This window comes from Pelodiscus sinensis, chromosome 3, assembly GCF_049634645.1.
Source record: "Pelodiscus sinensis isolate JC-2024 chromosome 3, ASM4963464v1, whole genome shotgun sequence".
NCBI classification, from domain to species: Eukaryota; Metazoa; Chordata; order Testudines; family Trionychidae; genus Pelodiscus; species Pelodiscus sinensis.
This window is the reverse complement of record NC_134713.1, coordinates 180,262,881-180,282,150: the sequence shown is the minus strand read 5'-3', so window position 1 is coordinate 180,282,150 and position 19,270 is coordinate 180,262,881. Positions and strand designations below refer to the sequence as shown.

The window sequence follows — 19,270 nt, the reverse complement described above, 5'->3', positions numbered from 1 at the left end:
TGCTGTCCAGACACTGTTGTTATTTGCAGCAAGCAAATGTGTATGTGCTTTCTTTAATAAGGTCATCTTGTGCAATGGAGGATTTTTTTTTTGAGAGCTCAACCCAAGTACTTTATAGTTAAAGGTGACGTGCAGTAAATATGACTGCTGGAATTTAACTATCAGCATGATCTGAATTCTTTTTTGGTCCATGCATCAAATATTAACAAGGCCCTAACCCAAACATTACAGAAAAGATGCCTGTGCTTACTGTGCCTCCCCCATTTCCTTCAGTGGAATTCTGACTAAATTCAAGTCTAAATTCTAATGGCAGATTCTTTTCTGCTGGTGATGCATGAGCCAGGAGGATCACAGCTTGGCTCTTGGATTCTAGCTTCAGTTGGCAGTAAGTTGGAACTTACTGGAACTATCATAGATGTACACTGAGCAAATCTGCTCCATAGATCAGTGACAGAGTATTATTTTGGCTAGGGAAGAGCCATTCTTTTGGGCAGAACTCTATGTAGGAGAAAATAACTTTCAGGAAGACCAAAGCTTCCTTGTCCTCTATGTAATTTAAACTTACATGCAATGAAAATATCATATGGTGTCCAGTACAAGCTTGTACTTTACAATGTCTGCATAGTTTTAGTCTTGTCACAAAACCGCGTGCAAGGAAACTTTATTTTCTAAAGAATCGTTTAAGCTTGGGCAGAGAGATGCACTGCTGGTTAGAAGCGTGTGGTGAACAAGATCCATTAGAGAGGAAATAAAGCGCACTCATTGTAAAAATGTTCTTTATTAACATGACTGCTATTCTGTGCATTCAATTAACACATGAAAACAAGTGCAGAGTAATAACACTCCCCAAAAATGCAGTTGGAGTCACCTCTGTCGCTTTCATGATTTTTCTTAGCCAATTTTGTCTTAAATTCAGTATTGCACAGAAGTCATTTTTATTCAATTTGGTTACAAAATTACTGAATACATTCAATAATTCTGCCTCAGTCTTTCTAACTTTCAGATAAATCATTGGTATATTCAATATTAACCCCTCGTGGTGTATCCATGTCAAAAGGTTGGGGTTTTATTTGCTTTGCTTTCATTACATTTCCATGGCTGGAATGGAATGACAGAGAGGATCTAAGTTAAAAATATGTTTACAAAAGAAAGCGGTATTAGTATGACTTGGTTTTTAAATAAATGTGGAAATTGTTGAAATACAAAATTAAGTTACTCACTTCTAGCCTCACTGACATCTCTGCCAGAGCAGCAACTCTCATCACAACTTTCATTCCATTAAGAGAGAATGAAAGGAAAACAGACTAAATTAATGGTATCACTAGAGCACGGTGTTCAAGGGTTGTTGGTCTAATTTTGTTAACCCTTGGACCTATGGTAAAGCCTTCTATAGAGACGACTGAGTCTTTCCAATGTGTAGTAGCTTTGCTGTCTGAAAACATAAGTCTGTGTGGAGTTTATCCATTGTTTGAAATTAAGTGCTTTAGTTTAAGTGAATTTCAACTCAGAATGGATTCTTACTGAATAATGCACACTTTACTTCTTTACTAAGTAGTCCTAGTTCAGGTCCAAGTTAGGGCAGCTAGTGTCTACAGGACATCCCTATGTGATGTAAAACCATGAGTTCTATAGCAGCTGAGTTTCACTCAGTTTCCACATTTAAGTTATAGATAAAACACTGACCAGTTCTCAAACTGAAGGTGTCTAAATACATAATGACACTGTTGGAAAAGGCCATCTCATTCACTAAAGATCCATCAATAGCACTTACAGTATCACAGCACTGGATCTTTTCATCCCCCAAATTATTTTCTTAAAGCTGGGGAGAGGGACAAAAAAGGGAGACAATCTTTTATTTTTATAGTGTGTGTGTGCATACACACGAAGTAATGCACTAATAAAACTAGGCACACTACTATTATTATTCAGCATTTACTTTGGTCTGCTGCAGTAAAACATGTATTTCTTCAAAATGCTGCTTTTGCCAACACTGTCTTGTACTGTCTTCATTACAGGCAGGAACTCCTTTGCATTCTAACTGTAATTCAGTTTGAGTTGCCTGATCCTTGAAATTCAAAGCAATTGTTGCATAATGTTCTGGAAGAAGAGAAGGTACAATATTTAGTAATAGGTTTGATAAACTTTGTTTTAATACCTGATAAAAGTTTGCTTTACATCTAAAAAGTCAATCTTTCATTAACTCAGCTATTGCATCTAGTACATAAATGTAAAAGCAACGAGGAGTCCTGTGGCATCTTATAGACAAACAGATTTATTGGAGCATAAGTTTTCATCACATGCATCTGATGAAGTGGGTCTTTGCTCCAATAAATCTGTTACTTCAGTGAGACTAAGGCGTTTGTTCTGTCTTTGTAAGCACAGTATTTATGTATCAGAGGGGTAGCTATGTTAGTCTGAATCTGCAAAAGCGACGAGGAGTCCTGTGGCACCTTATAGACTAACAGGCATTATATTGTGCTTTCTCAAACCGAAATTCCTTTGAAAATCCTGCGCAGAAGAAAAGACATACCATAAGGCCAGTTCCTGCATCTCCATTTCATGATAATCCTTTGATTGGGTAACTATAAGAAAAATAGATGTACAAATATCATTACAAAACTAACAATCCTTTTTCTGCCTTTAAGAATTTCATCTGAGGGCTCACCCAAATCTCCTTCCAAGAGAATCCTAGCAGATGCCAGCAAAGAATTGTCTAATGAGAGAACTTTGTACATCATAAAACAGCGTTCTGTCAAATTCATTTTTTTCTATGAAAAAGCAGGTTTGGTAAAAACTTTCTTCCCCCCAAATTCTGAAATTTTAGGGCTATTTCCCTTTCAATTTCTGATGTCTCCAACTGGCACAAGTTAGGAAAACAATACATGTGAGGGGAAAACACTTGAGAATCCCAATTTTTATCCAGCTCTAATCATAGAACACACTTCCCTGTCTCCTAGCAGTGGAGAAAGGTCAGTTGCTCATGCTTATAGCTACAGCTCTAATCAACAGCCTTTTATATTATGGACCTTAGCATAGGTGACTGGGATTAGTACAGTGGTTTTTGCATTTTCCTCTGAGAAATGGCGCAAAAAGGGGGAGGCTAACTGATCAGCCACCTCTAGAGCCCTCTATTGTGCAACCCATCTTGCTGAATGTACATTTGAGGCCCACTGGAAGATATAGTGGTGAGATGGTGTGGGCTGTGGTACCATCTGTAAGATAACATTCAGCTCTAGATCATCAGTTTTAGATAGTTTGGTGTCTCCGCAAATAGCTGAAATTGGGAAATGGAAGCAAACTGGCAGAGTGTTAATCCAGAACATTGATGTGACTGGTTTAGAGCAGTGGTGCAGTCTCCTATTCAGTATATTTGCCCAGCCTTCAAAGCAGTTTACAAAAAGGGATATTTTCATATTCATAACTGCCGCTAGAGGCCAGGTAGGATCAGTCATCAGTATCTATTCCATTTGTGTTAACATAACCACTGTAACTATTTTTCTATGTGGCACTTGCCAGTTATTTGGTTGTTGACTGAGATTTTGCCTGCAGAGGTTCTTTGTTATGGTCATTAAAATCTGTGGAGTCTTTTTTTATTTTTTATAGCCAGTCCTGCCAGTATCAAATGAATTATTTTATCAGTGTGTTTCCAAGTGTCAACATCTTTACTGTAAGTGGAACCACAGCCTTCTCAGCTCCATTTGGGGGAAAGGTGATCTCATGCTTTAAGAAATCTGAGGACTTCCTGAAAGATGAAATACCTCGAACTAAATCCTCCGGAGTCTGCAGTAATTCCCCCCTCCAAAAAAAAAAAGGTTTACTAAACTACTGAGGGTTTGATTTAAGTAACTGAAATTGAAAATCCCTGAATGATTAAAGAGCTTCAAGACAACGTTCTAAAAGAATCAGGACAGAGCATTTTCTCTAGGTCTTGCTTTTGTTTATGAAACAACTTTTGACATGTAAAAGGAACCTCTATATGTTTCATGGGTTGCAGCTAGGGATGTAAGAGTAGTCGATCAGTTAAGCCTAAGCTTGTTGGGTAGTCGAGTCAACTACTTGCATTTCTCCTCCACTGCTGTCTCTATCAGAGGCAGCAAGTGGGGAAAGCAGGAGCTGGTGCTGGGGGGAGCTGGCTTAAAAGCTGGTTCTGCCCAGCCCCATCTCTGCGGTGCGGGGGAGGGAGGGAAGGGGAGACAGAGGCACAGTGCAGGACCCAGTGTGAGCCGAGACTGAAGCAGGCCTGGCTTGCTCCAGGTCCGGACTGCTTCACTCCCAGCTTAGGCACAGCTCGTGCTGGGTCCTGCACTTCATCTTTGTCTTTTAAATGTAGTAAGAGCTGCCCAGCTTACTACATTTAAAAGGTTGAGCTGCAGTGGTCCAGACCCAGCTCACACCAGGTCCCAGACCTACCCCCACTGCGCTCTGCAGTTTAAATGTAGTAGGAGCTGGGCTCCTCTGATATGTAAACTCAATCCCCAACCTTCCTACTAAGGAAAAACTAAGGCAAACATATTCTTCCTTGTCCAGTGATTCCAACCCACATGATGGATAATCTGGGCCAAACAAGGAGAAAGTTGGGAATTGATGTGATTTTGTTTTTTTATAAACTAAATCTGCATTAGAGAAACTAAAGCAAGCTTACACTTTACTCAGTATTGCCCCCTGTATAATAGTAATTTCAGCCCCTTCTTAACCGAAAAACAAGGTTTCAACTTACCAGTTCTACATATTCTCCAGTAACATATCCATCAAACATCTGAAGTTTCCCTCCTCTTTTGGCTTCGATCACAGCACGACTTTTAGAAAATTTCTGCACCAACTAAAAAACAAAAAGCAACTGTGCACAGTGGAAGAATTAGAACATCTATTCAATACCTCCCCTTCTGAAATTTCTGGATAGCTTATTGAAACCATGTATCCTTCCAGGCTACTGGAATGAACTAAAAGGACTACTGGAGACTCCCTAATGCCAGTGTTTCTGGGATTAATGGCTAGACCTATAAAATCCATATAAAGTCCTTGAACTTTAAAGTGCTCCAGTCAAATCAACATATCATAATGTGACTAAGTTATCAAGTGCTGAGAAACATGCTTGGTAGGCAGAAGGAGCAATCAATAAGGGTATATGGAAGCAGCCATTAGGTGAAACAGAAGTAGAGAGTTCAAAGCAAGTGATGGGGAAGGAAAGTGGCTGTAACTATATCTGGATTAGAAAACAGGCAGTCTGATCTTCCTCCTGCCCAGAGGAGTTGGCAACAGCATTATGGGCACAGGAAGCAGGATTAATTGGAAAGTCATGAGATGTTATATTCTCTCTCCCATATCAGAAGATTAGTCCGTGATCATCCTGAGAATTACAATTTTTGGAAGCATTTGTATTCCAGTTTTAAATCCTCTGATATTGCAGGGCTCCTCAGGACTGATGCAATCCTAAACTTGCTATATGAATACTTCTCCACAGAAACCCTTGTAAGAGTGTGTCATTAATATTCACACCTTGGAGGTAGAGGTAATCATATCCATGCACATAGCAGCTAATGGAATCTAGCTGTAAATAGGGATAAGAATGCTTAACATTTGTAGAGAACTTTAACATCTTTGGATTACAAATTAAGGATGTTAAATTGCGTTTAATCAGCTAATCAAGTCGATGGAAATTCCATCAACTACTAGATTAGTCAATAAGGGAGAAACTACATAACTGCAGCAGGGTTAGTTCTTACTACATTTAACTACATTTAAAAGACAGAGGCGCAGCAGGGAACGGGGTGTGGCTCATGTCAAGTTCCAGACAGTAAGGCCCACCAGGCTCTTAGTACATTTATAAAGCAGATGCTCAGCAAAGAACTAGGTGTGAGCCAGGACTCAGCTGTCCTGGATCACTCCTGCTCCCCCATTGCACCTCTGCCCCCGTGGAGATGGTGCTGGGGAAACCGACTTTTAAGCCGGCTCCCCCCAGCACTGGCTCTTGCTTCCCCCCTTGCTTCCTCTATAGTTGCCTAAATGCCTATTACAAATGCTTACATAATGGATTACTATAATAATACTTAGTAATAATAAATATTTTAAGATGAGTGTAACGGAAACAGAACTACATCTCACTTGCATACCCATGACATGCATCATAAGACTTGCCAATTCTCTATTAATGTGGGTTTTAAATCCACAGTGAACCAGAACAATAACAAAATACCAAAGAAGCTGTTGTGGGTAGATAAACAGTGGACCAGCATCACCTTCCAAAAATGCTCAGAAAGAAAAGAACAAGACTGCCAAATGGTTACTTTGGAAAGATCTGAAAGTAGGTGATCAATACCTCACAGGAAATGACATCAAAAGCTTGCTGACAGGGCTAAAAAAAACTGAGAAGACCCTTCTTTTGAGGATTGCTAGCTGGCCAGCTTCACACCAATACACAAACAAAATAGCTCAATAAAATAGATGCATATATAAAAATCTCAATTTTGCTCACCACTTTACACATCATTGTAGGTCTTTATCATCAAACAGCACAAATGGTACTAGTTAGAATTACAGGTATAATCCTACATTACGGTACTAGAGCTGAAGTTACTAGCAATAAGAAGTAGCTGATTGTATTTCAGTCCTTGTTTGACCAGATTTCCCAATATTGTACAAATGGGAGTATGTGAGTGAGTTGCACTGAGCACTATGAAATAGGAATGTGAATGGGTTACTGGTAAACACCGGTGCCCCAGAGCCACCCACCATAGGTGGAGATTTGCTCCAGCTCCGCATGGGGCCAGAAGTGCCAGCGGCCTCAGGAACTGTGTAACCAATAGAAATTGTATCTGTTACGTGATTTTTTTTTTCATTTCTCACATCCCTACTATGAAAGTTACATATAATATTTCTCATTTCTGATTATAATTAAATTCTTCATATAAAATAACTATTCTTTCTGGTACACCAATCACTGTAGTTATATTACTAAAAATAGGTGGTCCCATGCAATACAAAAGGCTTCTTACTTCTTTAGTTGTAAAGATGCTATAAAGCTCCTCTGCCGGAGAGTCAAACATGTCTTTCAGGAGTATTTTTACTGTTGGAATTCTTACACCAATTGTATCCAAAGAAACTGGTAAGACAGAATCCTGTAAAGCAAACTCAGGTTAAATTGCCATTGTATATGAATAGCAAAGCACAAATCTATTCCACGCCAAAACTCTATATTAGAGTTAGGGTTGCGAACTCAACAAAACAAAGAAGTTAGGGAATTCCAAGTTTCAGGTTGCTAATGCAAATGTAAATCTACTGGTACATATGCATTAATTACATGATACCATACGGGTTAGACTGAGTGAGCACCACCGTAAAGCACTAGGAAAATCTGGCAACCCTAACATGTTTTGGGTGACACAATGTGGCTTGAATTAATCAGAGGAAATGAGGGAAGCAGACAAATTTTAGCCTCTCCCTCACTGTTACCGTTAGAACATTGGAAGTGAATAACTGGGCACCTTCGATCTCCCTTTCACTATCTGAAGAACATGGCCCAGTAATGACTATTTCCACATAACCTGAGCACTACAGACACTGATCATAGCGATGAACTTGCACAATATGTTAGTGAATTAAACTGCTTCCCAACTCAAAGGTGTTCTTAAAAGTGCACCAAAAACTGTTTGATTAACACTGCACATCTGTTATGGGATACATCTTAAGTTCTTTGTTCTATGATGACAGAGTTTGGGCCCAATAACATCCATCTCTCTCATTGAATCTTACATAACTCCTAAAGCCAGCATACCTGCATGTTTTTCTCACTTGATTTTTTTTTAACTGCCAGTTCCTGACCAGCTGAGGTTTTGGTTGGTAGGATCATTCCCAGAGTAAACTCTGTAAATAAAAGAAGTAAAAAAATACTGTCCAAAAGGAGGCCTACCTGTACATTAAGCTAGGCCCCTCACTCTACAGATAAGCCCTTCCCCTTCTGCTCAGAATCATATTTGCTTGGGTAAAGATCTGAAAACCAAAACAGACTGATTTCTACTAAAATCTAGCTTTTTCAGTTTTCTGTTTTTTCATCAAAATCAAAAGAGTTCTGTCCACTTATGCCTCGAACATTCCCTGAAATCTTAGAATTGACTGAATACTGTTTTCAGAAGGTATCAAATTACAGACACAGATAAATGCCACTGAGGGCATGTCTAGACACTGTTTTAATTTCAAAAGAGGATATGAAAATTCTGCGGAATTTGCATATCATTTTCTGATCACATTTTTGAAAGAGGATCTTTCAAAAGTGAAAGTATAGTCTGGATGCATTTTTTTCCGGCAAAAAAACCCTTTTTCGAAAAACCCGCTCTTTCTTAAAAAAAAAAAAAAAAAAGGAGGTTTACGCGGTTTTTCAAAAAACGTGTCCAGACTACTTTCGCTTTCGAAAGATCCTCTTTCAAAAACGCAATTGGAAGACATGCAAATTCCCGTGGAATTTGCATATCCTCTTTCAAAATTAAAACGTAGTCTAGATGTGTCCTGAGTTGAGTGCATGGCTTTACTTTGCTCAGCCAATTAATTTGTAAGATCAGGGCAAGGACTGTATCTCTGTCTTTGTATACCACCTATGACAATATGGTTTTGGTCCTGATTAGTACCGCTGGGCATTACTGCAAAATACACATTTTAAAAAACCCCAAACCTTTGAATATCCTGAATTTGGTGAAAATAAACCTTATTTATAATATTGCATTAAAATGAAGACATTTGGTTTTGTTGTTAAAGTAATATGAAAACCACTTCTACCAACTCAGATTAAAATTGATCTATTTATTTAAGAAGCGAGATTGCCCAAAATGGGGCCCATATAATCACAGTCTGAAGAAATTATCTTAATGTACCTGTTTTAAGAGCTTTCAGATAATCTCTGAGAGCCTGCCTAACTTTTGAAGTTCCTTCTGTTCGCATAAAATCCTTTAGCATGTCTCCATCTCCTTCCTTTTTGCTTACACTTATCTACAAATAAACATACAAATGTATAAGATGCTTTGTACATTTTGATTTTTGGGGAACAAAAGTGCTGGAAAATGCTATCTTTGATTTATTCAGAGGACAGGTGCAGAATAGATATTCAAGTGAAAACTTATCACACCTATAAGCTAAAACAGGATATATTTTATTTTATTTTTCTAAAGGAAACAAGCAATTTTGTTTCCATAATAACAGAAGAACTAGTCAGGAGTTTAGATAGGTTGCACCCCCTTCCAGGAGGATTTAGAAACCATAGTATCAACTACATCATTAGGCTAGCACCAAAGTAAAGGCCTTAAGATTTAAAAAAATGAGGCTTAACTCTTATCTCAAACACGTGGGTCTGTATTGCCATGAACTTCATCTAACATCAGATACTGCTCATACTTAGAAGCTAATTTTGGAAGATATGTAATCATGTATCAGAAATGAGACTTTTTGTTTCTTGACATTTTATCTTTAGAATACTACAGAAAAGTTAACCACATGTTATTGTCCCAGGTATTCACAGAGTAAGCTTTTTTTTAAAAAAAAGTCATTTGTAACTATTACTCAGTTAACAGAAAATTTAATGGCAACCTAATGTATTGATTTTATGTAACAATTCCTGCCCTATTCAGCTAAGTTAGTATTTATTACCTACCTCGGTATCATCCACCTCATTTTCTTCTGACAGGTTAGGAATTTCAACAGATCCCTCATGTTTCTCACCAGATTCTTTCATTGTACCTGCATTAACAGAATGAATTCTTAAATGTAGTAACTAAAGATCTGTATCTTCCATAGTAGCAGTTTTACCCTTGTATATGCTTTCTGCAGAACTGCTATTTAAAATGATGGGTTTCTTACTTTGTAGTAACTTGAGTTTTCAAAGATGTGTTGTCCCTGCTTGTACTGCATTCATGTTTCACATTCCCAGAATCAGATTTTTCCCTAGCAGTGTCCATCTGATCCACATACTCTTCATGCTCTGCACCAAAGGAACAAAGAGGAATAACCACATAGTGCACTATGGGAGTAATTCACTGATACTGTCTCTTTAAGGACACAGATGCGTAGAGTCTTATGGCACAACAGATTGCAGGAGGTGATGGCTGGGAAGCTCAAGGTCTTAAGTAGGTGCCTTGAAGAATAAGGAGGGTGGTGAAAAGAGTTAAAGGTGCCGTTATCCCTAAAATGATGACATATATGGTGGCGAAGTGTATGGCTCTGGAACACTGCCCGCCTAGAGAAATACCTAAAGTAGCTGTATGCATCAGCACATAGTGTCTGCAGATGGTATGCAGAATGCTCCAAGTCATCGCTCTGCAGATGTCAGGAATAAGGCCATTGCTATGTGCAGCTACCAATGTTGCCTAAGATCATGCTGTATATGTTCACATGCTGTCCTCAGGGGAGGAACTGTTCATCTTAGAGTAATATGCATCCCAAAATCCACTCAGCCCATGAAAGGAGATGGCCTCTCCTTTTACACATGCTGCAGATGTAAAGTCTAAGAGACTTTTGAAAAGACTTTGTTCTTTGCAGGAAAAAGGCAAGAGCCCTATGCATGCCCAATGAGAGCCATACCACCTCTTCATAGCCAGAAAGAGATATAGGGTAAAACACAGATCAATGGATACTTTGGCTGGTGCAACACCACCTGAGGGACAAGCTTAGGATGTAGTCTCACAGATGCCTTGTTGAAAACTACAAAATAGAGGGGGTAACCAAGAGCACCCCTAGCTCCAAGTCAAACCTTCTAGGAAACAGCAGAAAGATTACAAGCCCAAATCCCTAAATATGAAGGGAGAGAGATGTAAGTCTCCACCCCCAAAAAGGGTGGTCTGGGAAACCTAAAATCTTAAGCGGGTGCCTCACAGAATACAGGGTGGGTGAGAAGAAGGGTTAAAGATGCAGTTATCCCTGAAACTATGACATATATGGTGGTAGTATGCGTGGATCTGTTACTATCAACTACATAAGTGTCAACAGCAGTGAAAGCAAGTACTCTAGACAGAAAAAGCAGAGTCTTAATAGCTTTTTCAGGAAAAAAATAGCAAAAAGAAAGAATGCAAAACACCTGAAGTATTTCAGAAGTGAACATCTGAAAAAAAATAGGTGGTTGAACTATTTAAAGAAAGGCAGTTCCAACACTGAGGATCAGACAAAGATACAGCTAGTGGATTTGTTGTAACTAGTGACCAGAAGCAGAACAATGGTTTACATCTGTAAGGAATTTCCAACTCACTTGTAGAGTCCTGCAGGCATAGAAAATATTTGGAACCAACCCCAAGCAGAGAAACAAGGAAGAAACTGACAGCAGCTATGTTCCACCCAGGTATCCCACTGAAACAGGAGTGGTGCATAGCTCAACAGCTAGAGGAGGAGTGCTGCAACAAGGAAGTAATTTGGAGTCTGTACCACTCATGGGGACAGATACTCTTCACCTACTGTATTACAGTACACTGGCGCAGTTTCACCATCTCAAGCTGCTGTGCTGGAAGAGTCGCTCCATCTTAAACTGGTAATGCTTCTTCACTTCTTCCTTGTGCTGGCATCTGCCATACTGACGGATCTGGTACCCTTTTCTTCAACAACCAGAACTGTGGAAACGGTGCCAATGGCTGCATCTAGTTTCCCCCCCTCCAGAAGACTCTCTGTTCCCAGAACTGGAGTTACATCTCAGACTTCAGTGTCCTGTAGTAGGACTTTAGCCGCCACCAATATCTTTATGGTATCCCTCTCTGTCACAGTCTACAAGTAAGGGTCAAGCCAGACTATGTCTTGTACCATCAACAAGTAAATGCAGGTCATCACTGTCACAGTTCAGTCATTTCCATAGCTCTGGCATCTCACACACCAAAAAATAGGAAATTAAATCTCTAACACTATACTAAAAACTACCTAAGACATTTTTTAAAACTTCTAAAATCAGAGAGCAAGAACAGTGAAGCTCTGTCATAGTTCACAAGTGGCAAGAAGGAACTAAGATGATGGTGATCCAACAGCCACTTTTATGCCTTGGGTGCGGAGCTGATGGAGAATGGATGCACAGACCAGACATACACTGCTAGGAAAAAACTGCCATTCTGAGCACATGTACAACCTCAAGTACACTACACATAGAAACAATCACTTAAAGAACAAGAACTAAAAAGTAGTAACAAAACACAAAGGGTATGTCTATACTTGCCCCCTAGTTCGGACTAGGGAGGCAAATGAAGCATACCAAAGTTACTAATGAATGAAGCGTGGGATTTAAATATCCCGCACTTGATTAGCATATTCGCAGCCGGTTGCCATTTTAAAATGCCGGTAGCCCAAATTAATTCGATGCGGTAGTCCGATCCAAAACCCATCCCTCAAATTAACTGTTACTCCTTGATGCCTGTGAATGGGACCCCAGGTGGGCTCCAGCACTGGCCTCTGCCCAGCAACCCCACACTCCACCTCCTGGCCCACTGCAACCCTGCTGGGACCCCGCCTTCTCTTCTCCCTCCCATCTTGCCTCCCTCCTGGATCCCCATCTCCTGTCTGGCTCTCTAAACAATACCCCTCTCCCCCTACTCTCGAGGCCCTGAACTCTCCCCACCCCACACCTGCCCAGGAACCCAGCCTCTTTGTGCTGTGTACTGACAACCTCACCCCTGCCTGGGACCCAGGTGATTCTCCCTCCCTCTTTGTCTGAGGAAGGGGAACTCTGGTGTTCCCAGTGCCCATGTCCCCAAGTCCCTTCCTGTCTGGGGAAGGAGAGCTTTATTAAAATTGGAATTTTGATCCTATTTAAATAGGCTTTGTTTTAAATAATATACCTTTAACATTAAATTAAAAATTATGGCCTAAATTTATCATAACCTATTTAAATAACTTATGAATTGAATTTAAAAATTAAATAGAATATGTGTCCTGTCAACTTTTAAAGAAATTCTACCAGTTCACTAGTGTAAGTTGCTGTGTAAGCACCCGGAACCAGTGTTTACATCAGCAGTAGCTTCTTCTGCAGGTGACGAGAGAATGTTTTTATCACTTTGGTTTATTCAGCTAGTTCAATTCAATGATTAGTTCATTCACCGTTGCAAAACCGAGAGTTGATGAAGCAGAAAAATTTGTTTTCCTCTTCTCTCAGTAAAAAACTGGTTGAGAGCGTTCTAACATCTTGACGAACATGATAACTAGAATCGATCTGTTAAATTCACTATGGATATTTCCTTTGTTTAATAAATGAATTTTAGATGCAAAATGTGTTTTAAATCAATCCATCCTGCTTCAGAGGCTGTTTGGTCCATCCCTGAAGGAGAGAGCACAGGGCTGCACTCACGGAATAGGTCTTAGGCTAGTGGGGTTTAGTTGTCTGGTGCCTGTCTTGTTCTGGACAGTTGAGCTGGGGAATTGAAACAAAAGTTCTTAATCTCTTTGAACTGTCTTATTGTATAGTGAGGCTGATTCTTGTCCATGGACACCAAGGGTTGGACAGCTTATGTGTTGGGGTTGGAGTCTCAGTCATTATAAGGCTTCTAATAATAAAATCCCTTTGCAGAGTGAGGAGTGGGATTGGGACTCCAGCACTAGGTGATGTGAACAGCTGCATGCTTTGGAAGTCTTTAACTGACTTTCTGTGGATGACCCTGCCCTCCCATGTCCTCATGTGGAGAGTCCCTGGCTCTCTCCTAGGAGATGAAAATGCCTTGGGGTTTGGGCTCCCCCCGGAGCGCACGCCCCACCCCCCAGGAAGCCGCACAATCTACATTTGCGTGTGCACCCCCAGCAAGCCACGCAAGCAGCATTTGCGCACCCTCCCCAGACAGAAAAAAAAAGGGGGGGGGCAAAAAATGTTTTGCTTGGAGCAGCAAAAAACCTAGAGTCGGCCCTGGTGGGGTGGGGAGTGGTATTCACTCAGCAGCAGAAGCTCCCTGCTCCACACAAGGAGTGTACTGGTAGGGACGGGGACATAGGGAGGGAAGGTGTAAGTACCTGGCGGGATGGGAGGGGGCCAAAGAAGAGGGGAGTTTGGAGTGTGCATTAAGTACCAGAGAGGAGAGGTTTGATTACATCAATCTGATTACAGCAGCTGGGTTTGCCTGCAGCTTCCTGTGAGGAAACCCAGCATGCTCCTCTAAGCTTCCTGGTCTGGCGGAGAGGCTACAGACTGCATGGGGTAGGTGAGGAAAATGGTGGGGAAAGAAGGGAGTTTGAGGTGTCTTCACTTGTTTCCCTTTGGACTGCAGGCAGCAGGAGTCAAACTATCTCAGCACAGCAGCCCTAACTGGGCTGAAGACATAGGCCTCTCTCCTGGGCTGGGGGAGAGCAGATTGCATGAGGGAAAGTGGGGTAAAGAAGGGGTGGGTGGATGCTGGTGTCTATGTAGTGAAGTGGGGACAGAGGAGTATTTGTTTGGAGTTTAACTTGCTCCCATCTGCACTGCAGGAAGTAAGAGCCAGACTGTCTGTTTCAACACAGCAGCCCTGGTTGGGCTGCAGACATAGGACTCTCTCCTGGGCTGGGGCAGGCTATATGGGGTGGTGTCAAAATTTCAGGTGGGTTAAAAGGTTTTAGGCCGCTTTTGAATGCTGGAACAAAAGGACTAGCTCACGACATCCGCATGGTTCCATTCCAAACAAAGTTTGCATAGGTGTTAAGGGCTCAAGATAAAGAAATGGATTCTTTTCATTTTTTTTTAGTGTTGTAGGTATCTATGAACTCTAATCCATTATGACATATATTGTGTGCATACAGATGCAATGTAAAAACATGTGACCTCTTAAAAATAATTACCATAATGTCCACCAAAAGTTTGTGACTGGGTTTGCCTATCTGTGGTATAAAAAAGGTTGGGAACCACTCGTCTCATTTATAACTAAGGCTGCGTGTCGGTCACGGAGGTCAGAGATTCCATGACTTACCATAAACTCTGACTTCTGCAGTAGCTGGTATGGCTGAGTCCAGGGTAGCCCAAGCAGCTGGCCCCAGCAACAACCACAATGGTCACTCCTGAAGTGGGCCCACAGCCAGCTGCACCGGCCACTGCTGGAGTGGTCCTGGGGACAGTCACACCAGCTGCTGCACTGGCAGCCCCAAATATCTGGCCCTAGGGCCTGCCTGAGCAGTGGTCCTAGAGCAGGTGGAGCAGCAACCAGAGCAGCAGTCCCAGGGACAGCTGTACAAATCAGTGCTCAGCAGTCCTCAGCTGCTGGCCTCTCAGATGGCCCAAATAGCCACCAGTTGGGCTGGCCCCACAAGTCCAAAGATAAGATTGTCAGCCATGTTTATAGTCATAGTCACAGTAAAGTGGCATTGAATTTTTGTTTATTGCCTATAACCTATTCCTCATGACTTTTATTAAAATACCCATGATTAAAATATTGCTTTGTTTATGACTAAGAAGAAAATGAGTTATGCCTCATTATTAAAAAATAATGAACATATACCTGTTTTGCAATAATAAAATTTAAGTATGGGGTAAAAAAGACCAGAAATGTCAAGACTATTTCAAAATAGCCTATTTTAGTACCTGAGATTCTGATTTTGTTCCTCTCTGATTTCTCTGCCACTTCAATTCCATTTATGAACATATGCTGCTTCTCCAATCCAACAATTATTCTGTTTGCTTTCTAGAATAATCATTCCAGGAAACTTGTGCACACGACCACACAAGGCCCCAATCATGCAAGAAGGTTCACATGGCCGAGCATCTACATCCACAGACCACCACTGACTGCTTGGTGGCTCTGTAAGTATGGGGTCTGTCTAGACAGTCCTCTTCTGGTATTAACGTATAGATATGCTGCATTAGTTTTCAGTGCTAATATGGAAATGTGGTAAATAAACCTGATAAAACTTTTTCAGTTACACACAAGATATAAATTCATTACCATTTTAACAGTAGATGACACAAACACTTTTAAGGGTGATCTACAAATACTTGGCCCCACCCCAGTGTGTGGGGTGGACAACATGGTATCATGAGGTCCCTTCCAGCCCCACATTTCTATGATTATGAAGCTTTGAGCAGCAAAAGTGAGTCTTTTAAGGCAAAGAAATTATCCAGTATTATCCTTCAGAGCTGTAAGAAGTGATAGCAATTTAGCTGGCCTAGCAACTGCTGGGCTATGTCTACACTCGCGGCTCATTGATCATAAGATCTTATAACTCACTGAGTTATAAGATCAAGAGCACATATTCCTGCTCATCCAGAAATATAATTTATGCTATCGTGTGCCAACAGTGTCCGTCTGCTATGTACAATGGACAAACATCTCAGACACTTTGCCAAAGAATCAAGGCACGCAAAACAGATATTAGACAGGATCACAAAGAAAAAAGTTTCTTGCCATTTCAACTAGAAAGGGCATTGTCTCAAGGACTTAAAATGTCTTTGAAGCAGGATGCAGGTAGTTAACACCAGACTTGAAAGAGAATCCTCTGAGCTGTCATTCATGCTTAAATTTGACACTTTACACCTAGGTCTTAACAAGGATGCTAATTATTTTACCCATTACAAAGATAGCTTCCCTAATTATCACCTCCAATATCATTAGCTCACAGGCATTTACCTCCCCGCACCTTCCCCCTTCTATTCTGAAATGTGATTTGTCCTTTTCATGTGTGTCCATTTTTTTTATTGTATCCTTTGGTAGAGATGGTCATGCCAATTTTCTTCCACTATTTGATCTGAGGAAGTGGGTCTGGCCCATGAAAGCTCATCACCTAATAAACCATCTTGTTAAGTCTTTAAAGGGCTACATCGTCCTGTTTTTTATTAATGGATAGTAAGCAAGACACCTGTGCCAGGGGCCCATACAGTGAAGGTGCTCAGGATTCAGCCTTTAGGTGGCCGGGCTCTGCGGCCCAGGCTTTAGCCCATGTAGCAGCGCTTCGGGTGTGCGTCCTGCGCCCCAGCAAGCCTAGTGCCCACTGCTTGGCGGACACCCCTGCAACCGGCTTAGAGCCGCCGCTGCCCCGGTCCCCGACTGCGAACCTCAGGCATCAGGCGGGTGCCGCTGCCTGCAGGAGTTTGCCCGTCGCAGCCTGCACTGGCTGCACACGACGCCCCGCCTGCGGCTGCCTCGTCCCCCGGCAGCCGCTCGTTACCTGTCCAGCCCAGCGTGATGCTCCACTCGTAGAAGAAAATCAGCTTCCCCTTGCGGCTGTTGCAGGAGGCTTCCCCTTCCACGCGCTTCAGCGCGCTGATTTCACAGCGGCCAGCCGCGCCCTCCACCGCCAGCCCCACCAGCAGCTGCTCCAGTTTGCGTCTGGACCAGCCGGTCGCGTCCCGCTCGGTCCTGCGGCAGAGGGCGGGGAGAGGCGGGCTGTGGGGCGAGCATCCCGCGCGGCGGCGACAGCCGAGCTCAGCCCCCGGCCGCAGCGCGGGGCCCGTCGCCACAGAGCCCGCGGGAGGCCGGAGCCGGCAGCGAGCCCCGCGCCCCGGCCACCCCCCCCGCCGCGCCCCTCCCGCGCGCCCGGGCCCGAGGGGCGGCCGCTCACCAGTGCCAGTTGTTAACGTTGGTGGCGTCCGCGCGCTCCTCCACGATCCAGCGCGGGTCCCCCTGGCCCCACTTGGCCATGGCGCTGCCGCCCCGCCCGGCCTCTGCCGGCGCCCAGAGCGAGCGAGAAGGAGCCAGAAGCGGCCCAGATCCCCCTGGAGGCAGCGCCGCCGCCGGCTTGTCCCTGCCGGGAGTGGCGGAGAGAGGCGGGCGGTGCCGTTACACGCCCCGCCCCCTCCGCCCGGCTGCAGCGCCTGGGGGGGGGGGCACCAGCGCGCCCCGTGTGTCAGGGAAATCCCAGAAATCTACAGTAGATCAGCCTCCCCCACCCCCACTTCAGGCTTCAGAGCGGCAGGGGGAGGTGCTGAGCGGTCACTGCGAACGGGACCCCAGGCGGGCTCCAGCGCTGCAGGCACAACACGCCCTCCCCTCCGCCTGGCCGTTGCTCCGCTAGCCCTTCCTCTCCGCGTTGTTCCTGTAGATCAGCATGGTTCTGCCTGGGCCCTGCCAACATTTTAACTGCTCATGGGCGTGCCTCAGCCTACCCCCTCCCTGCCTCTTCTGCCCCTGCAAGCACCTGGATCTCCATCTTCCCTATACCAGAAGGGTAGCCGGATGCATCTGACGAAGTGGGTCTTTGCCCACGAAAGCTTATGCTCCTACACGTCAGTTAGTCTATAAGGTGCCACAGGACGCCTCGTCGCTTTTGCATCTTCCCTATAGGGATCCAAGCAAGTGAGGTCTGCCTTGAGTTGTAAGTCCTGCTCAGATTCTGGCAGCTGGCTGCAGGACATGACGACGTAGGCTGTGGCCCCTGCTCACTTTGCCCTTCTTACATCCCTGCTCCTCCAAAGCCACAGACATATCTTGGAAGTCCACGGGATAGCTGCATGGAAGGGTGGGACCTGCTTCCATGTTGATCTTCAGGAAAAACGTGGAGAGGAAGGGCTAGCAAAATGGCCCACTGGTAGAGAGCATACTGGAGCGGATACACTAGGCCCATGGTCACCAACCAGTACATTGGGACCTACCAGTAGATCTTGTAAGCCTCTGACAGGCAATCCTGACTGCTTTGGCAGGGAAGCTATCAAGTGCTGGCACTTCAGTTGCCCCTCCCCCCCTATCATGCTGCTACTGCCCTCTGCCTTGAAGTTGCCCCCTTGGGAGCCTCCTGCTTGCTGTGCAGGCTGGGGGAGAGGCAAAGAGGGGGTGATGTCAGGGTATTCCCCCCCCCACTCCTTTATACTATGAACACCCCCTGAGTTTGATTTAGTGAGGCTTTACTAGACCCACTAAATCGAACTCTGGAAGATCTGTTGTGGCAGTATCGATCTTTTCCAGTGCGAAGACATGGCCTAAGACTGGCGAGAGAAATGAGGTAGCTTGCTACACGAAATGGTAGTGGTTTGGCAAGTACATTGAGCCCAGCTACATCTGGAGGAGTCTGAGGTAAAGTCCTGATGTCAGGTTGGCAGTCACTTTCTAGCACAGTGCCCCAAGGATCAGGTCAAGCACCAGTTTTGCTCAATGTCTTTATTAATTACCTGGATGAGGTGATGGATTTCACCCTCAGTAAGTTTGCAGATGACATTAAGCTAGGGGGTGAGGTAGATACATTGGAGTGCAGGGATAGGGCCCAGAGTGACCTAGACAGATTAGAGCCAAAAGAAATCTAATGAGGTTGAACAAGGACAAGTGTAGAGTCCTGCACTGGGAACGGAAGAATCCCAAGCATTGTTACAGGCTGGGGACTGATTGGCTAAGTAGCAGTTCAGCAGAAAAGGACCAGGGGATTGCAGTGGATGAGAAGCTAGATA

The 19,270-nt window shown here is 43.4% G+C and overlaps 1 protein-coding gene across 2 annotated transcripts; it reads right to left on the bottom strand.

Moving 5' to 3' along the window:
- Nucleotides 1-759: 759 nt before the first annotated feature.
- AHSA2P (activator of HSP90 ATPase homolog 2) lies at nt 760-17,713 on the bottom strand. 2 transcript variants are annotated; one of them, XM_075925547.1, is made up of 9 exons: nt 17,455-17,713; nt 17,062-17,252; nt 9,635-9,720; nt 8,862-8,976; nt 7,772-7,860; nt 6,993-7,115; nt 4,718-4,819; nt 2,531-2,582; nt 760-2,097 (listed from the first exon to the last, which is right to left on the bottom strand). In XM_075925547.1, exons 1-9 carry the CDS (start codon nt 17,532-17,534, stop codon nt 1,922-1,924), a joined length of 1,014 nt encoding a protein of 337 aa, XP_075781662.1. In that variant the 5' UTR covers nt 17,535-17,713; the 3' UTR covers nt 760-1,921. The 2 variants fall into 2 exon arrangements, with proteins under 2 accessions (XP_075781662.1, XP_075781663.1); XM_075925548.1 differs by lacking the exon at nt 17,455-17,713 and adding an exon at nt 15,482-15,772 and having other exon boundaries at nt 17,062-17,200.
- Between the last annotated feature and the right edge of the window lie 1,557 nt (nt 17,714-19,270).